This window comes from Tupaia chinensis, unplaced genomic scaffold (assembly GCF_000334495.1).
Source record: "Tupaia chinensis unplaced genomic scaffold, TupChi_1.0 Scaffold144982_1, whole genome shotgun sequence".
NCBI lineage: Eukaryota > Metazoa > Chordata > Mammalia > Scandentia > Tupaiidae > Tupaia > Tupaia belangeri.
In genome coordinates this window covers 578,044-601,046 of record NW_006204841.1, presented here as the reverse complement: position 1 = coordinate 601,046, position 23,003 = coordinate 578,044, and the positions used below count along the sequence as shown (strand labels likewise).

Sequence of the window (23,003 nt, the reverse complement as noted above, 5' to 3'; positions counted from 1 at the left end):
ACCTGACGCACCCTATAGTGCGAAACCTCTCAAAAAAAAAAAAAAATTACATATATACATATATATTTAAAATAATCTTTTTTACATATAGAAGAGTCACAAAATTTTTTTTTGGAGAGGTTTTTGCTATAGGGTATATGCACTCACCAGAAACACAAAGACAGACAGACAGAAAGTGAGAAATCACCCCCAGGGAGATGGCCACACCACACACAATTCCTTCACCTCCATTCTCCTCTCAGGATCTTGGGCATGCACACGTGCTTGGTCTGAGTTTAAGCCACTGAGTCCAGGACTCGAACTGCAGTCGACCACATGGAGTCCAGCAACATAGCCATTATGCCAACTGCTGGTCCTGAGTCACAAAATTTTTGAAGAAAAAAAAAGGTTAACACATCACACAAAGATAAGCCTTTTTAGTAAATTTTGGTATATTTTCTTTCAGTGTCTTTCAAAGTACACATATACCTTTTATTCAAAGTAAAATGATGATTATTTTATTTTTAACACCTATCATGCCATGAATTCATAGAGACTAGGTTCCAGTAGCTCAGGCTCCTTTCCACGAGTTCTCAGAGTGTGCTGCTCTGGGTGGAGCAGGCTGGCGCTTCAGTTGAACCCAGGCCCCTTTCCCTTCGGCTTCCTTCTTTTTCTGGTCATTTTCCTTCACTTGTTTTAGGAAGCTATCTCTGCTCTTAGAATACTTAATATGCTCAACACAGACATTAATTCTCTTGGCAAGAATCTTGCCCTTAACCTGTTTGTTTACAACAATGCCAACAGCATGTTGGGTAACACTGTAGACTCCTCCAGTTTTGTCATGGTCACATTTAGGGGGCATTCCTTTTTGGACAGTATCCATTCCCTATATCTACACTATCACCTTTCTTTCTTTTCTTTTTTTTTTCTTTTTTTGGGAGAGGTTTTTGCTATAGGGAGCATGCACTTGCCAGAAAGGCAGAGACAGAGACAGAAAGCGAGAAATCACCCCCGAGGGGGGATGGCCGATGCAATCCCTTCTCCTCCATTCTCCTCTCGGGATCTTGGGCACGCACGCACACGCACATGCACCCAGGGTGAGTTTAAGCCACCAGGTCCGGGACTCGAACCACGGTCAACTACATGGAAGTCCAGCAACATAGCCATTACACCAATTGCTGGTCCCACTATCACCCTTCTTGTAGATGCATGTGTGTTGCCACAGGAACCACTCCATGTTTTCTAAAAGGCCTGGAGAACATATATGAGGTGCCTCTCCTCTTTCTCACTGTGTTTGTCATTTTGGTTAATTACTGGAAGATGGCGGTTCCGGCCAAAAAAGAATCTTCTTTAAAATTTTTAACATTATGATCTATTTTCATTCTCGCTTCATTGAAAATTATTTTAAAACATTATTTTTCAATAGTTGCACCCTATTTCTGGATACTTGGGCTCTATCTAATTTTTCCCACTGTAAATAACCTTCAGTGAACAACTCACTTTGACAAAACCATGGAACATTCTAAACACTTAGGATTTTAAATATTCAGTGAAATAATCATAAAAGCCATTACCTGAATATTTAAATGAGCAATAAGCTTCTCGTTGGTTTTATTTCTCGTCTCCAGGGAGAGGACATCAGGGGAGCGACCACCATCCAACGCAACTGACAGCCGTTCTATCTCTCGTTCTCGCAACTCGATCTGAAGACACAAGGTGTGCCGTCATTTTTAAAATCTGGTTTGTTATCTGGCTCAAAACCAACACTTACTTGGACATACTTCTTTTTAGGTTCCACAATAGATTTGCATTCATATTTGCACCCACTCACATATCCATAGGCAGAACAAAAATAGCACAGAAAGTGTCAATATAAATACTGTCAAATAGCTTGCATAAGAATTACTACTGACTAGATTCTTCCTAATTTAATTTTGGGGTTTTCCTCCTCCTTCAAGATTAGGCTGTGGTGGGACGAGCAGATGGCATAATGGTTACAGTTGGGCTACTATGTAGTTGACTTTAAAACTCAGGCCTGGGGGAACCAGCAGTTAGCGTAATGGCTATGTCACTGGACTCCCATGTAGTTGACCGCAGTTCGTGTCCCGGACCCGGTGGCTTAAAACTCACGCCGGGCACGTGTGCCTGTATGCCCAAAGTCTGGAGAGGAGAATGGAGGAGAAGGGGCTGAGGCCTGGCCATGCCCCCTGCGGGTAGGGGGGCGATTTCTCATTTTCTGTCTCTCTGGTGAGTGCATGCTCCCTATAGCAAAAACCTCTCCCAAAAAAAGAAAAAAAAAAAAAAACAAACAAAAAACCTCAGGCCTGGCACGTGTGCCTGTATGCCCAAAGTCTTGAGAGGAGAATGGAGGAGAAGGGGCTGAGGCCTGGCCATGCCCCCTGCGGGTAGGGGGGTGATTTCTCATTTTCTGTCTCTCTGGTGAGTGCATGCACCCTATAGCAAAAAATCTCTCTATGAAAAAAAAAAAAAAAGATTAGACTGTGCTTATATAAAACAAAACAAAAAGCAACAACAAAATAACTGTTAGCAGGTACCTATATGCTTAAGAACTGGAACTGAGTCTGAACCACATCAGTGCCTGGTGGGCCAAATGAATGAATGTAACGAACTGAAAAAATGAGTTCTTATTGAACTTCAATATTAAAAATGATAGGAGGGCTATCTTAACCTTTAGGCAGGAGATGGATAAGGAAGCCAGATCCCACACGATCAACCGTGGTTCAAATCCTGGTGTCAGTGGCTTGAAAAACACACGAAGTATGTGTGCATGCATGCCCGAAACTCTGACAGAAAGGAGGAACGGAGAGGGGTGTAGAGTGAAAGAAGGAACTGGGGGGTGCTTTCTCCCTTTCCGTCTAAAGTGTGCATGTAACTGCTGCCCAAAAAGCAAAAAATAAAAAACAGTATAGGAAACTGGGGTAAATTTAATTATCTACATAGAAAACAACAGACATATAATTGAAAAAATCACAGATCATTATTAACCAGTAGTTAATACTAATTCACTCAAGAATCTGGAAAAACCCACACTTTCAAGCCTTGGTTTCCTTTTTCAATAAAATTCAAAACAGAAACCAAATGTTCTATTCAACAGTTACTGAACACAGAATTAGGCACACAAAGATGGAGAAAACTTGGTTTTCTGACATTCAGGAATACACAGTTTTATAGGGAAAACGAGTAAGCAAACCAATAATGCTGTATACCATGGTGTTCAATAAAGGATATGGTGTATGCCACCAAAACAGTGAAGGGACTGAAGTGACTTGCGTGGTATGTCTGTGTCTATGGGACGTAGTGAAGGCCTTACCAGATAAACACGCCCCAGAAGGCAGAACGCTGCTATTGGGAGAAAAGGGGTGCTCTAGGCACTGACACGAAAGTGTAAAACAACATGGTATGTCTGCGGCAGTGGAAATGGCTCAGTGTGACTGGGTCGTGATATACAGGGAGCTAATGGTAAACCTGAAAACTGGCAGGAATTAGAGTTACTGTGATTAAAGGGTACATTTAATAGGAATAGAACCAGAGGCAGGGAGAGCTATTGCAGAAATGGATGAGAGGCAATTAGAGCCTAAACTAAAACACGGGCATAGAGTAAGAGCAGGAAATAAAAAGTACTTGGGCAGGACAACCGACAGACCGTGGTAAATGGTATGTGAAGGCAGGGAAATGAGATCTAGGAAGACCACGGAACATGGACTTGGGTAGACGGAGACAGCACCAATCAAAGTAGAGAAATACAGAAGTTAGAAGAGACTCGAAGCCGAAGATAACAAGTCTGGTACACATACAGGAGTACAAAGGGCAGCCTCCAAACGGAATGCCCAGTGGGAAATCAGGAACATAGGTTTGGAACACAGCAGAGAAGTCTGAGCCTGAGAGACTGAAGAGTACTGTCAACACACAGGCAATATTTTAAACCAACTGAGCAAATGAAACCACTTGAGAAAACATACAGGAAGAGGAGAAGGGTTCAAAGACAGAATCCTGGAAAACAGTAACATTTCAGGGAGTGGGCAAGTGAAAAAAGCAAAAGAGAAATAGAAATTGTAAGAGGTTTCTTAAAAAAAATAATGCAATCAGAAAGAAAATAAAGTAATGGAAGAGTTTCAAAGAGAAATGATCAATAAGGTCAAATAGTACAGAGGGGGTCAAGAAAGTACCTTTGGGATTAAGGTCACTGCTGCCATTAACTAGTCCAACTGGGAGGCAGAAAGCAGACACAAGAAAGTAAGGAGGAGCAGGAGGTGAAGAAGTCAAGATAGAAATGGTGACAGTGAGTCACATATTCTCTTGAAAAGTCTGCACAAGGAAAAACAAGAAAGCAATAGCAAGAGGAGGAGGTAGTTAAAAGACAAAAATCATTAAGGCATACTGGGGATGACAAATAGTATTGCCTCATAAGACGGTTATGAAGATTAAAAGAATAATCATTGGGGGGCCAGCAGGTGGCAGAGTGGTTAAGATGTGGGACTTCCATATGGCTGACGTGGTACGAGTTCCGGACCTGGTGGCTTGAAACTCATAACAGGCATATGTGCATGTGTGCCCAAAGTCCCGAGAGGAAAATAGAGCAGAAGGGATTGCTGTGTAGCCATCCTCCCCGGGGGGTGATTTGTTTTCTCTCTCTGTCTATATGGCAAGCACATGTACCCTATAGCAAAAATCTTTCAAAAAAAAAGGGACCAGCAGATGGCATAATGGTTATGTCGCTGGACTCCCATGTAGTCAACTGCAGTTCGAGTCTCTGACCTGGTGGCTTAAAACTCACACTGAGTGGGTGTGCGTGCGTGCCCAAGATCCCAAGAGGAGAATGGAGGAGAAGGGACTGTGGCATGACCATCCCACCAGAGGTAAATTCTTGCTTTCTGTCTCTCTGGCAAGAGCATGCACCCTACAGCAAAAATCTTTCTTAAAAAAAAAAATAATAATAATAATCATTGTGAAATGGTTATGTGTCAAGCGAGGAATAAATAACAGTATAAAGACCTTAGGAATAAGCAAAGGAATTGGTGAGAGCACTGGCAAACCCTGCCTTCAGCAGGGAGATGACACCCTACCTGGTCAGTCCCGAGAGCCTGAGGGTAGATACTGCCAACTTTGAAGGTAGAGACTGGAAGCTGGGACAAGGTGACACCCTGAGAAGGGGTCTACTATAGGTGGGGAAAGAGCTTGAGAGCAGCATTATTTGGAATATGTGCTAAGAAAAACAGAGTAAGCTCAAGCAAAAAAAAAAAAAAAAAATCCCAACAACATAACTGTTAGGCAGCAGGGTAGGCTCAACTGAAATTGTTAATCAAAATAAATTGGTGATTTCTATCAGAAGGTCAAGCTATTTTTTCCAAACATCTTAGCCACCTCACAGACATGGATGGTAAAGACTGGCCAGTTGATGTTCATAAAGTACTTGGAGAAAAATGTGATGAAAGTGTGGTTATCAACTGAAAACTACCAATAATATTCAACTCCTGGGCAGAATGGCTATTTTTGACATTTCTGCAAAAAGATTTTTGGTTGACCTTACAACAATTTTAATTTTTATCCAAATGATCTTCAAAGTACTTCACAAACTTAACAGTTATAAAAACATATGTTACATTTATATAAGTATGGAGGGATCACTTCACTCCAAAAAAAAAAAAATGCAGTTTAAGCAGAAAGTGAAAAACTTATTACCCAATTTAAACTTCAGTAAGCACATAAAGAAAGCAAGCCTCTAACTACCCAAATTGGAATTTAGCTAAGACATCAACATAAAATATGAAAAGATGAAGTCTGTTATGGTTATGGTATAATTTTGCACCCATTAATCCCCTGCTTCTTTAGAAAACTATTTTACGAGGTATTAGTGCTTACAGAGAATTAAACACACACCAAAAAAGGCAATACAGAAGAGTAACATCCAGAGATTCATGTTCACACTAACAAAAATCTGTAAGGATAAAAATAAAACTATAAAACATAGCATACTTCACCAAAATGCTTCCTGTGATGGAAACTCCAATATGGTTACAAAGGTATATTTAGAGAGAGATGATTCATTTAAAAGAAAAACAAACAAAAATCCAGAAAAACTACTATTCACCCCAATGAATAATGAATGGAATGGACTATGTGTTCTAAAGCATCTAAAGTCATTCTATTATTAACTCTATTAACAAACGGACGAGGACGATAAAAGCTGTATAAAAACTGTCAGTAATGTCAAGTACAACCTACTTCTATTTGCAATCAAAGCATACCCAGCTCAATCCCTACTACACATGTAAACAAAAATCCTACCTGCTTGCTATAATCTCTCACTCCGTTTTCCATCATTGCTAACTTCTCTTGTAACTGGCAGACTTCTTGTTGAAGTTCTTGAATCCTGAAACACATTTATAACTAATGCAAATATACTTTTACTAAGAAATACAAAATAACAAGAAATGAAACTACATGGTCTCTTTCATAAATTCTATACTTCCTGCTTCTCAATCAGGTTTGAGGTGTGGTGCCAAAGGGTACTAAAGCCTCCATATAAATATAGTATAGCATCTTGGAGAGTTAATTTTATAAGCATAGATAAAAAAAGTGAGTAGAAAAATGACATAGTGATTGAATGTTTAAAAAAATGAGAATAAAAATAATAATAATCTGGAAAAAATTATGAAAGCTATTTGATGATGATGTGGATAGCAATGACTTTATCTTGATTGATATGCATGGTAATCATTCTGGAAAAAGAAATGTAATATACTGTAAAGATACATGTGAGTCAATGTAATATAAACAAGATTATGATAATAATAAATTTAATTTAATAAAGTGAGTGTGGTACCAGCAGTTGGCATAACAGCTATATCGCTGGACTCCATGTAGTCGACCGCGGCTTGAGTCCCGGACCTGGTGGCTTAAATTCACGCTGGGTGCATGTGTGTGCGTGCCCAAGATCCTGAGAGGGGGATAGAGAAGGGATTGTGGCGTGGCCATCCCCCCAGGGGGGTGATTTCTTATTTTCTGTCTCTCTGTCTCTCTGTCTTTCTGGCGAGTGCACACACACGTATAGCAAAAACCTCTCCAAAAAAAGGTAATAAAAAAAAAGTGAGTGGTAATTGATTTCAAACTCAGATGCATTATGCGATCAAAATATATCACTCTTGCATTGTGATCCTTAGGATAACTTTTTGAGGTACTGCTGCTAACTTATAAATTCAGAAAACTGAGGGCCTAGCCTCAAATTCACATTATTAAGTGAAATAAAGGACAAAAATGTGCTTTCTCACTCTAATTAACCAAGTCTAACCTGTACTGTAACTCTACTCTGCAACCCTGGAGAGAAGAGAAATACGAAAAAATATTGCCATCTTCCAAGTAATTGCAGCAAAAGTCTACTCCTTCTGGAACCCATCCATTCTAACAGAACCATGATATTGTTCAAATTACTTGAATTCTACAAGTATCCAAATAGATCTGTACTACATCAATATGACATAATCCACTTTCAATGAGAAAGATAAAGCCTAAAGCCAGGTCTGCCTTTTAGAAAAATTTTCCATAGAGTGAAGCTTCTAAACATAGCTCACCCCCCGCTATTACTAGAACTGAAATTTTCTCCTAATCTGGGTTTACAAGAAGAGTATGTCTGGGGCTAGCAGGTAGTGTGGTGGTTAAGACACTAGACTCCCATACAGCTGACTGTAGTCTGAGTCCTGGGCCTGGAGGCTTGCTTTCTCACTTTCTCTCTCTCTTTCTGTCTCTCTCGGGTGAGCACACATGCCCTATAGCAAATTAAAAGTAATAATAATAATAATGTATTTGAATAAATGATTATGATAAAAGAATATGTCTGAAATGGCTCATTTAAAAGTACAAATGTCTCTGAATATAAACAAAATGTACATGTCCTAAAAAAAGGATTTAGATTTCTATATGGAAAATAATGGGCTGAAAAAAACTCTTACATTCTCTGCATAATCAACAAAATTAAAAAGTTACGTGTGTACCTATGCCCCTAGTGCATTCTAGTTTGAAATGTTTCCCTGGCTGTCATCCTAGAGGCTGTCACCACTCCTTAAAGCTACCCTGATACTTTTCTTAATGGCATTTCATGTATTCCACCCCCGCTACTGGAATGCAAGGATCTCAAAAGCAGCAGGACGTCGTACTCGTCTTCTGAGCACAGAACACTACGCATGTCACATCCAGGAGGCTTGGTGAAGTCTCAGTTAACCTGATTCCCTATCTGATTCTGACTTAAGGACAGGGCTAGAGAAGCCACAGAACATGAATTGGAAACCTAGTTACAAATCTATTCATGATCAACCAGCATTTGGCATGAATTTATTGAAGTAATATAGATCCCTATAAAAGATAACTTACTTAGAAATGAAACAAAATGTCAAAGTCAATTCTACTGAAATAGGTTCTTGATGGCACTAAATCATTTTAAAGCAATTAAGGACAAAAATCTCAGATGTAGGATTTATTTGAAATCCAGGCTTCGAATCAGTAAAAACATTCTATCATTAGAAAAATATTTATTAAATGTCTGTAAAGTTTTGTGTTACACATTAGAAATACAACAGTTAAGAAACTGAGAGCTAATCTCGTGCTCAATCAGCTCCAGAAAACGAAAGTATTAACGCACCTGTTATCAGCCACCTGCAGGAGGTCTGCGATGTAAGGGTCCTCTGGCTGTGGGACTGGGTATGAACTGACTTCAGAGGGAGGGGCTGGCTCATCGATTTGCATTCTCTGCCTCCGAAAGGCAATACTTCTTTTCTTGCCACCTAAAAAAAAACAAAAAACAGTTGATGTCTTAAAAAAATTAAGAACACAGTAAAACATTGTCTTAAGATGCAATATTCTAGTTTAGCCTTTTCACTAAAAAGTACATTTTGACCAGTAGGTAGCATGGTGGTTAAGGTGCTGGACTCCCAAATGGGTGACCACGGTTCAAGTTCCAGCCTTAGTGGCTTGAAAATCATGCCAAATGTGTGTGCCTGCGTGCCCAAAATCCTGAGAGGAGAATGGAGAAGGGATTGTGTGTGGCCACTCCCACAGAGATTATTTCTCACTTTCCCTCTCTCTATCTCTCTTCGGCGAGCACACACTCCCTACATCAAAAACATTTAAAAAAAAAAAAAGTATGTCTCTAATTTATATTTTGTTATCAATAAAATAAAATATTTTCTCCCCCATAGGCAAATATTCACCCTGACCTTTAACAAAATAACATACTCCTGAAAACCCCAACAAGACACATTTATAGAACATGTTTTATATGCCCGCCTACTTGGCAGGTGTGCCCAGATTATCTGTTTCTCACTAGATGGGGATTGGACTTTGGCAAGATTAAAACTGAGTGTCCCTTGTGGCAGTCACTATTATGAGCTCAAGAAATCATCACTAGCAGAAAACTGTCAAATGAGGTGCTTCAGGCAATGAGAACTAAAACACACATGCTTAACATGCAATGTCAGATGAACGAGTAACTAAAATTTATGTAGCAAAATTAAAATGTAGTGGGATATCCGCTGTAATATAGTCATGCTATTACCCAAATGGAGAGAGAATTTTAAAAAATTATTTGTTTAATTTTATTTATTATTCTTCAATTTGATCAGGGGGAAAGAGAAAGAGAGAAAGAAGGCTTCTAGGTCCAGGACTTGAACTGTGATTGGCCATGTGGGAGTCCAATGCCCCAAACACCATGCTACCTGCTGGGCCCAGTAGGGAATATTTTCTTTTTCTTTTTCTTTTTCTCTCTTTCTTTCTTTCTTTTTTTCCCCGAGAGAAAGACTTTTGCTATAGGGCACAAGCACTCGTCAGAAAGGCAGAGAGAGAGAAAGTGAGAAATCACCCCCCAGGGGAAATGGCAATCCACGATCCCCTCTCCTCCATTCTCCTCTCAGGATTTTAGGTACGCATGTACGTGTGCCCAGTGTGAGTTTCAAGCTGCCAGGTCTAGGATTTGAACAGTGGTCAACCACATGGGAGTCCAGCGCCTCCACTACTACACTACCTGTGGCCTGGGGATATTTTCTTAATTAGCTTTACAAGTGGGGAGAGTATAAATTATTTTACATATGAATGTATTCTGTCTTAGCCAAAAATGCATGGATAATATACATTTTTAGGCATGTGGCCAGAAGAGAACCACACTTGGAAAACAAATAGATCCTCATGAAGAACAAACATAACCTCTGCTTTCATCTTCATTAGAATTCTAATATGGTTTGTCTACATCTGTTCTCTAGTTTTAAGGATAAAGAAACTGGGCTACATTGTAGTTATACAACTAAATAAGGCCAACCACGACTTCCTCTTCCTTTACGTCCTGGTTTTTCTCATTGGTTGCTCTTTCTCCGTTTCTTTTAAAAACCCTCAGGACCAGTAGATGGCTTAATGGTTATGTTGCTGGACTCCCACTTAGTTAACTATAGTTCAAGTCCCAGACTCGTCGCTTAAAACTCACATCAGGGGCATGTGTGTGCGTGCCCAAAATCCCAAGAGGAGAATGAAGAAGGGACTGTGTGGCTATCCTCACCAGGAGGTGACTTCTTGCTTTCTGTCTCTCTCTCTCTCTCTAAAATTTGAACTCCATCTGGGTCTACTTTGCAAGAACAGATTTACAGATCCTACTGGTTACTAAAAATGTCAGCAAATGTCCTGTAGGTATACCATGTTCAGCACATTCCAAAGTGGACTCTTGCTCTGTTGCCCTCAAACCACAAATCTTAAGAAATAGTACCATCACCCAACTCATTCACTCAAAACACAAATCAAAGAATTACTCTTTCCAAATCTACCACATTCAATCTTAACTAAATTCTATTGATTATATATCTTGAGTCTCTCTTAAATTGGTCCCATTCTTTCCTCAGAAACCTTATTATTCTCCTTTCAGCTTTAATCTAGTTACTTCCAAGATCTAACCCACCCTGGCCTTACAGTTCTAAAATCCCTCTACTCTCATGAGTCTCCTTTTCCATGCAGCTTCAGGCACAGGATGACAAGACTGTGCTTTGGACACTGTCATCACTCAGAACTGTGCTAGCTTCTAGACACTGAACTCCGAGATTCTCTTCTGACTACAATCTCCATTCCCCCTACTGCATTTGACACTCACCGTGCTCTTTGCCCCCTAAGTGTTTACCTAGACAGCCAGCAGCACCTGTGCCTCACCTGCTTCCACAGCCTTGACCCCACCGTTAGACATCTTGATGATCTTGTCACTAATCCTGGAGATTCTTCCACCAACCTATACCTGCTGACAACTACAGCTTTGGATGTGCCCCACTTTCTTTTTTCTTCCTTTAGAACTACTGGGCATAACACTAAGAACTGTAAAATAAACTAAATATATAACTTTTCAATTTCTTTAACGAATACAAACTACTTTTATAATCAAAATAACATTAGAAAAAGAATTTAAAATCATGATTAGGAAAATAAAACTCTGGGCCCTGATGTTAGACTACATGTCTCTAAGGCTATTACTAAGTTAAGTTTCTAAGCACATGTATAAAATATTACCTGGAGGCATGGTGATCGGGGAGCTGGACTCCCACATGGCCAACCACAGTTCAAGTTCTGGACCTGGCAGCTTGCTTTCTAACTTTCTCTCTCTCTGTCTCTCTTTCTGGTCAAGTAAAATAAATAAATAAATAAATAAAATTAACTAAAAAAAAAAATACTACCTGGGGACAAGCAGCTGGCATAATGGTTACGTCACTGAACTCCCATATTGTCAACTGTGATTTGAGTTCCAGACCTGACTGTTTAAAACTAATGCTGGGCGCATGCAGGTGTATACCTAAAATCCTGAGAGAAAGGGGGAGAAGGAACTGTGGCCTGGCCATCTCCCCTGTGAGGTGATTTCTCACTTTCTGTCTCTCTGGCAAGTACACATGTCCTATAGCAAAAATCTCAAAAAGAAAAACAAAAACAAAAAACCCCAACTACCTAGATCTTCAGAAATAAATCAAGAAGTTTCTATGACTCTCCAATAGAGCTTTTCAAACATTAAAGCCTAAGCATGAAAATTCAAAGTTCTATTTCAGTCAATAGCTCTAATATCTTTAAAATGGTACATGTGTATAATTTATTTTGACAAAATGTGGACTTACCGGGAGTTTGTACTATAGCATGTAAATTCTTTTCCTGGAGTTGTTGAATTTTTTCATTCTTAGCTTTACTCTCTTTCTCCAATAGTTTGAGTTTATGGACATATTGGTTATTTAGAAATTTTAGATCAGCTGTTTCACGTGAACACTTCTTCAAGGTAGTTTTCAACTCTTAAAATGAAAAAGATTCAAGGACTATTTTAAAGATTAAGAAATTTCACAAAATATAAGTCACATCAATTTGAAACACTCTACCTGATTCTTATTAAGGCTTTGTTTAAAGCCTATTACCCTTCCTACCATTATTAGCAAAACTACAATAATTCACAAAGCACAAAAGGGAATTACATTTTTCTGCTATTGTACGAGCCTAGAGTACACCATGACTTTTTAAAAATTAATTAATTAATTAAATTCCTATTGTTATTATTTTATTTATTTGACCAGAGAAAGACAGAGAGAGAAAGAGAACGTGAAAGAAAGAAAGCCAGCCGCCAGGTCTAGGACTCGAACTGCAGTTGGCCATGTGGGAATCCAGCACCCTTAACCACACCACCTGCCAGCCCCACATCATAGCTTTTAATTCAGTAAATTGGGAATGAAGCTAAAGAGTATAAATTCATGCCAGTGATTAGATAACAATCTACGAACATAAGAAAAATGTATAATAAGCTAACCGTATGTTTTGCAAAAGAGTCTTCCCCCTCTGGAAAGTGGGTTGAGCAGAGATGCAGGGAGTTGGAAAAAGATGCGAGGCCTTGATGTCATGGTGTTTACTGGCTGAGTTCAGGGGGAGCTGACAGCACAAGTGAAAATTCATGTGCTGAGCTGAGCCAAGGCCGAGCCAAGCCAAGGGCATCAGGGATGAGCAGTGAGCCAAGGCCAAGTTGAACAAGGCTAGCTGGCCGACCGGGTACTTCTGTTCTCTTAAAGGGGCTGCAGGTATAGTGGCTCACTGCCAATGACAAACAGTTGTGCATGCAGATGTGCAATTTTATGCAATGGGATAAAACAGCAAAGTAACAAGTACATAACAAGTGCACTACAACTAATAACTTGAGTTGTTTATCCTGTGGCCTTTAAACATGATAGGATAAGAGGTGAGAGAGCCAGACTAAACCATTCTGACTCCATTTTCTCTACGTCGTACACTTACTTTTTGCCTACAACCTTTGAAATCATCCTAACCTGCTTTCAGCTCAAAAACCAATTTTTTTTTTTTTTTTTTTTTTTAGATATTTTTGCTCTATGGCACATGTGCTAGCTAGCCAGAGCGACAGAAAGCACAAAATCAATCCCCAGGGGAATGGCCATACTGCAATCCTTTCTCTTCTATTCTCCTCTTGGGATTTTGGGCAGGCATGCACACACATGTGCCCAGTGTGAGTTTTAAGCCACTGGGTCTGGGACTCAAACTGTGGTCTACTATGTGGAGTCCAGCAACGTAACCATTACGCTATCTGCTGGACCCAAGACCAACTATTAAGTAATACATGGCTTTTACTTTTACTACTCTTATTTTTAAGGGAAAAGCTGTTTTAAAAACACTTCTCCAGTTCCAGCATTTAATATTCTCTATAGCAATTTTAATTTAAAAAATGTAATCCACAGGGGCCAGCAGGTGGCACGGTGGTAGGAGGTGCTGGATTCCCACATGGCCAAGTGCAGTTCAAGTCTCAGACCTGATGGCTTGCTTTCTCACTTTCCCTTTCTCTCTCTGACCAAATTGGAAAATAATAATACTAATAAAGATAGATAAAATTATTCTTTAAAAAAAAAATCCCAGTTTATGAGGGAAAAGATTTTCATGACTTGCCCCAGCTCCCTCCTTTCCCAGCAGCTTTCATTCAGTCCACAAATATTTGGGAAAAAGAAAAAATAAAATGTAATCCACATATGTGAAGACTAATACAGCCACAGAATGCTGTATTTATTTTCCTTCTCAGGAACTCTTCAACATACCCTACATTATTTTGGGAGCAATCAGCAAAAGGCCTATCATATTTTCATTTTCTAATAGATTTAAAATTAGATTTTACCATAATATAATACATATAAAACAAAAAAGGAAAAAACATCACATTTAAAAAATTACCAAGTTCAGGGCTGGCAGGTGGCGTGGTAGTTAAGGATGCTGGACTCCCACATGGTTGACTGCGGTTCAAGTTCCAGACCTGGTGTCTTGCTTTCTCACTTTTTTCTCTCTCACTTTTTTCACACTCTGTTCCTCTCCAGTCAAATTAAAACTTAAATAAATAAATAGATAAATAAAGTTAAAGAAAATAATAATAATAAAAAACTACCAAGTTCTCATTTACCTTTAATGTGTTGTTCTGAGTGTTCTCTCAGTTTCATTAACTCCAGATATAATTCATTATTTTCTCTACTCAGTCTTGCATTTTCAAGCTTATAAGGTTCCAAAACAAAATCAAAATTGGCACTTTCTTTTTCAGCTTTCACAGCAGATAATTTTGATTGCCGAAGACTTTCTGTTGTATGAACTAGGTCACTAAAATGAAAGAATACAAAATGTAAATTCAAGGTAACATTCCATTAATTTTCTAATAACTAAAAATATATTTCCAAAAAGGCTTAAGATACATGTTAATGCTAAATGAGGTCAAATTTTTGAAGAACAAATGAGCACTAAAGTTATTTCAAAGTATCACAAAATCCTCAAAACAAGATGAATTCTAAGTTATGAAATATTCACACTTTAAAATCACCTTTGAATCTGCCTTCTTGGTCCTCTCCCAGGTCCAGTCACCTGACCCTGTAGGATCTATGAAATGTACTTACTCATGAGCAAATATTTTCTGAGTGTCTACTACATGCTAAACACCAGGGTCACAAAAATCAGTTCCTTGCCTCTAAGAATACGGACCAGTGGAACATTTATTTATTGATCGAGTAGGTAACACAATAAAGTCCTCACCATCATGGAGTTCTTTTTTTTTTTTTTTCTTTTTTTAAAATTCATGTCAGAAAGTCTATGCATGAGAAAGAAAGAGAAAAGAAGCATCCTCAACAACAGAGCCTGGTCTGGTCACACTGAAAACCTTTCTTAGGCCTCCAGCTTGTCGGCATCTAGGGAGTGTTCACAAAGGCTCCTCCACCCCCTCCACTCCAGTGTCTAGAGTTGCTTGGGCCAGGTATCCTAACCTGTGGTCAGTCACTGGCCTCCAGCATTGCAATCTGGCATGCTACTGACAGGGCCTCAGAGAGGCCAAGCTCATCATAGAGGACTGGGACAGTTTGTTCAAGTTATAGCACCGTAGCTTAAACTCAACATATATTTCTTTTTTTTGGAGAGGTTTTTGCTATAGGGTGCATGCACTCACCAGAAAGACAGAGAGACAGAAAGTGAGAAATCACCCCACAGGAGGGATGGACACACCGCAATCCCTTCTCCTCCATTCTCCTCTTGGGATCTTGGGCACGCACGCACACATCAGCAGATGGCATAATGATTACGTTACTGGACCTCAAATACTCGATTGACCTGCAGCCTTAAAACTCATGCAGGGCATGTGTGTATGTGTGTGTGTGTGTGTGTGTGCACGTGCGTGCCCCAAATCCCCCAAAACCCCAAAGGAGAATGGAGGAGAAGGGTTTGCAGTGTGGCCATCCTCCCCAGGGTGATTTCTCACTTTCTGTCTCTCTGTCTCTCCAGCAAGTGCATGCGCCCTATAGCAAAAATCTAAAAAAAGAAAAGCCTCGATGACTTTCATGTTCCATTCTCACACCATTCCAATACAGCTATTGTGGAAAGGGAAAAAAGGAGACAAACAACCTTTCATTTACTCTAACATTCAACAGCTAAAGTAATGACAATAACATATTAGAGAACCACAGTTAATATAAGAGCAATAAAATGCCAGTGAGACAGCACAAAACGCAAGGGAAAAGTGTCTCCCAAAATTGGAAACTCCCAACACCGTCATTCTACCACAAAGAACACCCTGTGACACGTTTACTTGGAACACTACAGTCTGCATGGTGACCCCGGGAGCTCTGCAATATGGAAGGCCTAGACTGCAGACTAGGGAGTAGAGTCTCAGAACAGATGGGCTTCAGATGACTCAAGGACCTTTCAAAAATCTCCCAATTCTTTTTTTTTTAACTGAAGCATGAAGTTCAATCAGAAAATAGGTAAGTGGATTAAGGTCCTACAGTCTTAGAACTGTGTTTTTATCTTCACCTGAAAAGTTTTTCTACCAACGGTAGACACTCCACTGTCAGAGTCTGGCGGTATCCCAACTGATCCAATCTCTTTCTGATATTAATATATTTTCTTTCTGCAGCTGTAGTCATCTTGTCTTCCAAAACCAGTTCTATTCACTTCCAAAAATTAAAGTCCTAAAGGAAAATGAAACATCATTATATTATTTTAGCTATTATTGTTTTTTCACCGTAAGAAGGAAAAGATTCTTTTACTCTGAGGTAATTGTTTTTTGTTTCTCTTCAGATACACAGCTTTCTAGAATATTTAGATAGATTTAAATCCAATGCGTATGATAATTACATTGTTGCATTATAACAAGCATCTCTTCATAAACCTAAATGTGAAAGTTAAAAGAATAAAGGAGATAGAAGGAAACAAAGATTCTCTTGCCCCTGGGGTAGGCAGAGAATTCTGAGGTGCCTTTTTTTTTTTTTAAGAAAAAAAAAAGGGGGGGTTTTCCCTTAGGGAGCATGTGCTAGTTAGAGAGACAGAGACAGTGAGAGGGAAAGTGAGAAATCATCCCTAGTGGGGATGGCTAGGCTGCAGTTCCTTCTCCATTCTCATCCTAGAATCTTGGGCATGCACGCACACGCACCCGGCATGATTTTGAAGCCCCTGGGCCCGGGACTTGAACTGCAGTCGGCTATGTGGGAGTCCAGTGACGTAACCACTACGCCATTTGCTGGTCCTGAGAGGGTTCTTTTAAAGGCACTAAACATAAAAACAGAAACAAAAACTTGATAAACTGGATTGCACAAAAATTTTAAATGTCTGTTCATCAGAATATTTCATTAAGAAAACGAAATGGCAAACTAAAGAGTGGGAGAAAATATTCCCAGGATCTGACAAAGGATTTGTATGCAGATTACAAAAGAAACCCTTACAACTCAGTAATAAGGCAAATAACCCAGTAAGAAATGTATTTGGGCTAAAATGACAGTTCACTTGTGGCCCAGCCTCTAGGGCACAATGAGCAGCACCACAGACTGAAGACATAGCAGCAGGTGCCCAGGACACCGGCAGGCTAGGGGATCTCAAGAAAGGGAATGTGGCATGATCTAGTCTTGCACAGGGTTGCTTCTAACTTGCACTCTCTCTCGTGCATGCATATGCTCTATCATGAGTTTTCAAAAAAATTAAAACAAAATTTAGTTGTGCCAAATACTTGAATAGGTGATATCTTTTAAAAGATGTCAGAAAGGGAATAGTCACACGAAAAGGTATTCAATATTAGTCACCAGGGAAATAGAAATTAAAACCACAATGGGGCCTGCCCCTTGGCCCAGTAGTTAAAGGAGCTAGATCCAACATGGCCAACCATGTGGTTCAAATCCTGTGCGCAGGGGCCAGCAGGTGGCATGGCGGCTAAGGATGCTGGACTCCCACACGGTTGACTGCAGTTCGAGTCCCGGACCTGGTAGCTTGCTTTTTCACTTTCTCTCTCCCTCTCCCTCATCAAATAAAAATAAAAATAAAGTTAAAAAAAAATCCCAGACCCAGTGGCCTGAAAAACATGGTAGGCACGTGTGTGTGAGTGTGTGCACGCACATGCGCATGTGCCCAAGATCCCGGTAGGATGGTGAGAAGGAGAAGGGACTGTGGCATGACCACATCCCACTGGAGGATGGTTTCTCTCCCTCTTTCTCTTTCTGTCTCTGGCAAGTACATGCACTCTCTGGCAAATTAAACAACAAAAACCCACACTGAAGTATAATTATGCCCATAATAGAATAGCTAAAATTAAAACTAACAATACCAAATGTTGGCAAAGATTTGGGGCAACTAGAATTTCCACACATTACTGACAGGTGTGTAAAATCATTTTAGAGAATATCTGGTACTTTCTTTTTTCTTTTTAATTATTTACTTGATTGTATTTATTATTATTATTATTATTATTATTATTTAATTTGCTACAAGGCACATGCACTCACCAGAGAGACAAAGACACACAGAGATAAGCAAGCCGCCAGGTGCAGTACTCAAATCAGTCAGCCACATGGGAGTCCAGCGCAACAACACCACCTGTCACCACTTTTTAAAAAACAATTTTAATATGCTTTTTAAAAAAGAATTATTTGACTTTTTCTTTTAATTATTTTCCAGTTTGATCAGAGAGAGACACAGAGAGAAAGAGACAGAAAGTGAGGAAGCAAGTCACTACGTCCAGGACTTGCACCGTGGTCAGCCATGTAGAAGTCCAGTGCCTGTAACCACCATGACACCTGCTGGCCCCATGGCGCAATCTTATAAGGTTAAAACACACTTGTACACTTTAATCCTGTAATTCTACTCCTTCGTATTTACACAAAGAAATGAAAAAAGTCCAGGAGGCTCTACAGCAATGTTTAAGCCATATTCGTAACAGTCAGAAATTGGAAGCCTAAGCACCAATGACAGCAGAAGGGTTAAACTAAATATGACATCTATACGATGAGAAGCTACTCACAGATCAAAGAGAAGGACATATTAACACACGTCGACAACATGGATGAAACTCAGAAACATTTGAGCAAAAGAAGCCACACACATACGCTGTGAGATCCCATTCCCATGAGGTTCAGAGCAGGCACAGGGGAACTACGGGGAGAGAAGGCAGGACAGCGGTGGCTCCTGCAATCCTTTCTCTTCTATTCTCCTCTTGGGATTTTGGGCAGGCATGCACACACATGTGCCCAGTGTGAGTTTTAAGCCACTGGGTCTGGGACTCAAACTGTGGTCTACTATGTGGAGTCCAGCAACGTAACCATTACGCTATCTGCTGGACCCAAGACCAACTATTAAGTAATACATGGCTTTTACTTTTACTACTCTTATTTTTAAGGGAAAAGCTGTTTTAAAAACACTTCTCCAGTTCCAGCATTTAATATTCTCTATAGCAATTTTAATTTAAAAAATGTAATCCACAGGGGCCAGCAGGTGGCACGGTGGTAGGAGGTGCTGGATTCCCACATGGCCAAGTGCAGTTCAAGTCTCAGACCTGATGGCTTGCTTTCTCACTTTCCCTTTCTCTCTCTGACCAAATTGGAAAATAATAATACTAATAAAGATAGATAAAATTATTCTTTAAAAAAAAAATCCCAGTTTATGAGGGAAAAGATTTTCATGACTTGCCCCAGCTCCCTCCTTTCCCAGCAGCTTTCATTCAGTCCACAAATATTTGGGAAAAAGAAAAAATAAAATGTAATCCACATATGTGAAGACTAATACAGCCACAGAATGCTGTATTTATTTTCCTTCTCAGGAACTCTTCAACATACCCTACATTATTTTGGGAGCAATCAGCAAAAGGCCTATCATATTTTCATTTTCTAATAGATTTAAAATTAGATTTTACCATAATATAATACATATAAAACAAAAAAGGAAAAAACATCACATTTAAAAAATTACCAAGTTCAGGGCTGGCAGGTGGCGTGGTAGTTAAGGATGCTGGACTCCCACATGGTTGACTGCGGTTCAAGTTCCAGACCTGGTGTCTTGCTTTCTCACTTTTTTCTCTCTCACTTTTTTCACACTCTGTTCCTCTCCAGTCAAATTAAAACTTAAATAAATAAATAGATAAATAAAGTTAAAGAAAATAATAATAATAAAAAACTACCAAGTTCTCATTTACCTTTAATGTGTTGTTCTGAGTGTTCTCTCAGTTTCATTAACTCCAGATATAATTCATTATTTTCTCTACTCAGTCTTGCATTTTCAAGCTTATAAGGTTCCAAAACAAAATCAAAATTGGCACTTTCTTTTTCAGCTTTCACAGCAGATAATTTTGATTGCCGAAGACTTTCTGTTGTATGAACTAGGTCACTAAAATGAAAGAATACAAAATGTAAATTCAAGGTAACATTCCATTAATTTTCTAATAACTAAAAATATATTTCCAAAAAGGCTTAAGATACATGTTAATGCTAAATGAGGTCAAATTTTTGAAGAACAAATGAGCACTAAAGTTATTTCAAAGTATCACAAAATCCTCAAAACAAGATGAATTCTAAGTTATGAAATATTCACACTTTAAAATCACCTTTGAATCTGCCTTCTTGGTCCTCTCCCAGGTCCAGTCACCTGACCCTGTAGGATCTATGAAATGTACTTACTCATGAGCAAATATTTTCTGAGTGTCTACTACATGCTAAACACCAGGGTCACAAAAATCAGTTCCTTGCCTCTAAGAATACGGACCAGTGGAACATTTATTTATTGATCGAGTAGGTAACACAATAAAGTCCTCACCATCATGGAGTTCTTTTTTTTTTTTTTTCTTTTTTTAAAATTCATGTCAGAAAGTCTATGCATGAGAAAGAAAGAGAAAAGAAGCATCCTCAACAACAGAGCCTGGTCTGGTCACACTGAAAACCTTTCTTAGGCCTCCAGCTTGTCGGCATCTAGGGAGTGTTCACAAAGGCTCCTCCACCCCCTCCACTCCAGTGTCTAGAGTTGCTTGGGCCAGGTATCCTAACCTGTGGTCAGTCACTGGCCTCCAGCATTGCAATCTGGCATGCTACTGACAGGGCCTCAGAGAGGCCAAGCTCATCATAGAGGACTGGGACAGTTTGTTCAAGTTATAGCACCGTAGCTTAAACTCAACATATATTTCTTTTTTTTGGAGAGGTTTTTGCTCTAGGGTCAATGCACTCACCAGAAAGACAGAGAGACAGAAAGTGAGAAATCACCCCACAGGAGGGATGGACACACCGCAATCCCTTCTCCTCCATTCTCCTCTTGGGATCTTGGGCACGCACGCACACATCAGCAGATGGCATAATGATTACGTTACTGGACCTCAAATACTCGATTGACCTGCAGGCTTAAAACTCATGCAGGGCATGTGTGTATGTGTGTGTGTGTGTGTGTGTGTGCACGTGCGTGCCCCAAATCCCCCAAAACCCCAAAGGAGAATGGAGGAGAAGGGTTTGCAGTGTGGCCATCCTCCCCAGGGTGATTTCTCACTTTCTGTCTCTCTGTCTCTCCAGCAAGTGCATGCGCCCTATAGCAAAAATCTAAAAAAAGAAAAGCCTCGATGACTTTCATGTTCCATTCTCACACCATTCCAATACAGCTATTGTGGAAAGGGAAAAAAGGAGACAAACAACCTTTCATTTACTCTAACATTCAACAGCTAAAGTAATGACAATAACATATTAGAGAACCACAGTTAATATAAGAGCAATAAAATGCCAGTGAGACAGCACAAAACGCAAGGGAAAAGTGTCTCCCAAAATTGGAAACTCCCAACACCGTCATTCTACCACAAAGAACACCCTGTGACACGTTTACTTGGAACACTACAGTCTGCATGGTGACCCCGGGAGCTCTGCAATATGGAAGGCCTAGACTGCAGACTAGGGAGTAGAGTCTCAGAACAGATGGGCTTCAGATGACTCAAGGACCTTTCAAAAATCTCCCAATTCTTTTTTTTTTAACTGAAGCATGAAGTTCAATCAGAAAATAGGTAAGTGGATTAAGGTCCTACAGTCTTAGAACTGTGTTTTTATCTTCACCTGAAAAGTTTTTCTACCAACGGTAGACACTCCACTGTCAGAGTCTGGCGGTATCCCAACTGATCCAATCTCTTTCTGATATTAATATATTTTCTTTCTGCAGCTGTAGTCATCTTGTCTTCCAAAACCAGTTCTATTCACTTCCAAAAATTAAAGTCCTAAAGGAAAATGAAACATCATTATATTATTTTAGCTATTATTGTTTTTTCACCGTAAGAAGGAAAAGATTCTTTTACTCTGAGGTAATTGTTTTTTGTTTCTCTTCAGATACACAGCTTTCTAGAATATTTAGATAGATTTAAATCCAATGCGTATGATAATTACATTGTTGCATTATAACAAGCATCTCTTCATAAACCTAAATGTGAAAGTTAAAAGAATAAAGGAGATAGAAGGAAACAAAGATTCTCTTGCCCCTGGGGTAGGCAGAGAATTCTGAGGTGCCTTTTTTTTTTTTAAGAAAAAAAAAAGGGGGGGTTTTCCCTTAGGGAGCATGTGCTAGTTAGAGAGACAGAGACAGTGAGAGGGAAAGTGAGAAATCATCCCTAGTGGGGATGGCTAGGCTGCAGTTCCTTCTCCATTCTCATCCTAGAATCTTGGGCATGCACGCACACGCACCCGGCATGATTTTGAAGCCCCTGGGCCCGGGACTTCAACCGCAGTCGGCTATGTGGGAGTCCAGTGACGTAACCACTACGCCATTTGCTGGTCCTGAGAGGGTTCTTTTAAAGGCACTAAACATAAAAACAGAAACAAAAACTTGATAAACTGGATTGCACAAAAATTTTAAATGTCTGTTCATCAGAATATTTCATTAAGAAAACGAAATGGCAAACTAAAGAGTGGGAGAAAATATTCCCAGGATCTGACAAAGGATTTGTATGCAGATTACAAAAGAAACCCTTACAACTCAGTAATAAGGCAAATAACCCAGTAAGAAATGTATTTGGGCTAAAATGACAGTTCACTTGTGGCCCAGCCTCTAGGGCACAATGAGCAGCACCACAGACTGAAGACATAGCAGCAGGTGCCCAGGACACCGGCAGGCTAGGGGATCTCAAGAAAGGGAATGTGGCATGATCTAGTCTTGCACAGGGTTGCTTCTAACTTGCACTCTCTCTCGTGCATGCATATGCTCTATCATGAGTTTTCAAAAAAATTAAA

General features: G+C 39.6%; 2 protein-coding genes across 2 annotated transcripts in view; both read right to left on the bottom strand.

Annotated features, from left to right (window-relative positions):
- The window catches only part of CEP135 (centrosomal protein 135), an 80,151-nt gene extending 63,182 nt beyond the window's left edge, over window positions 1–16,969 (bottom strand). Inside the window, exons 1-7 of the mRNA XM_006167693.3 lie at window positions 16,934–16,969; window positions 16,315–16,472; window positions 14,432–14,622; window positions 12,117–12,284; window positions 8,633–8,774; window positions 6,286–6,370; window positions 1,554–1,682 (exon numbers count right to left, since the gene is read on the bottom strand). Of these exons, the coding sequence (XP_006167755.1) occupies window positions 1,554–1,682; window positions 6,286–6,370; window positions 8,633–8,774; window positions 12,117–12,284; window positions 14,432–14,622; window positions 16,315–16,427 (828 nt within the window). The 5' untranslated portion in view covers window positions 16,428–16,472; window positions 16,934–16,969. The remainder of the gene's footprint in view (window positions 1–1,553; window positions 1,683–6,285; window positions 6,371–8,632; window positions 8,775–12,116; window positions 12,285–14,431; window positions 14,623–16,314; window positions 16,473–16,933) is intronic.
- Window positions 16,970–17,008: 39 nt separating this feature from the next.
- On the bottom strand, window positions 17,009–22,497 carry LOC102482820 (centrosomal protein of 135 kDa-like). The gene is made up of 4 exons (XM_027767954.1): window positions 22,458–22,497; window positions 21,840–21,997; window positions 19,955–20,145; window positions 17,009–17,049 (listed from the first exon to the last, which is right to left on the bottom strand). Exons 2-4 carry the CDS (start codon window positions 21,950–21,952, stop codon window positions 17,009–17,011), a joined length of 345 nt encoding a protein of 114 aa, XP_027623755.1. The 5' UTR covers window positions 21,953–21,997; window positions 22,458–22,497.
- Window positions 22,498–23,003: the final 506 nt, after the last annotated feature.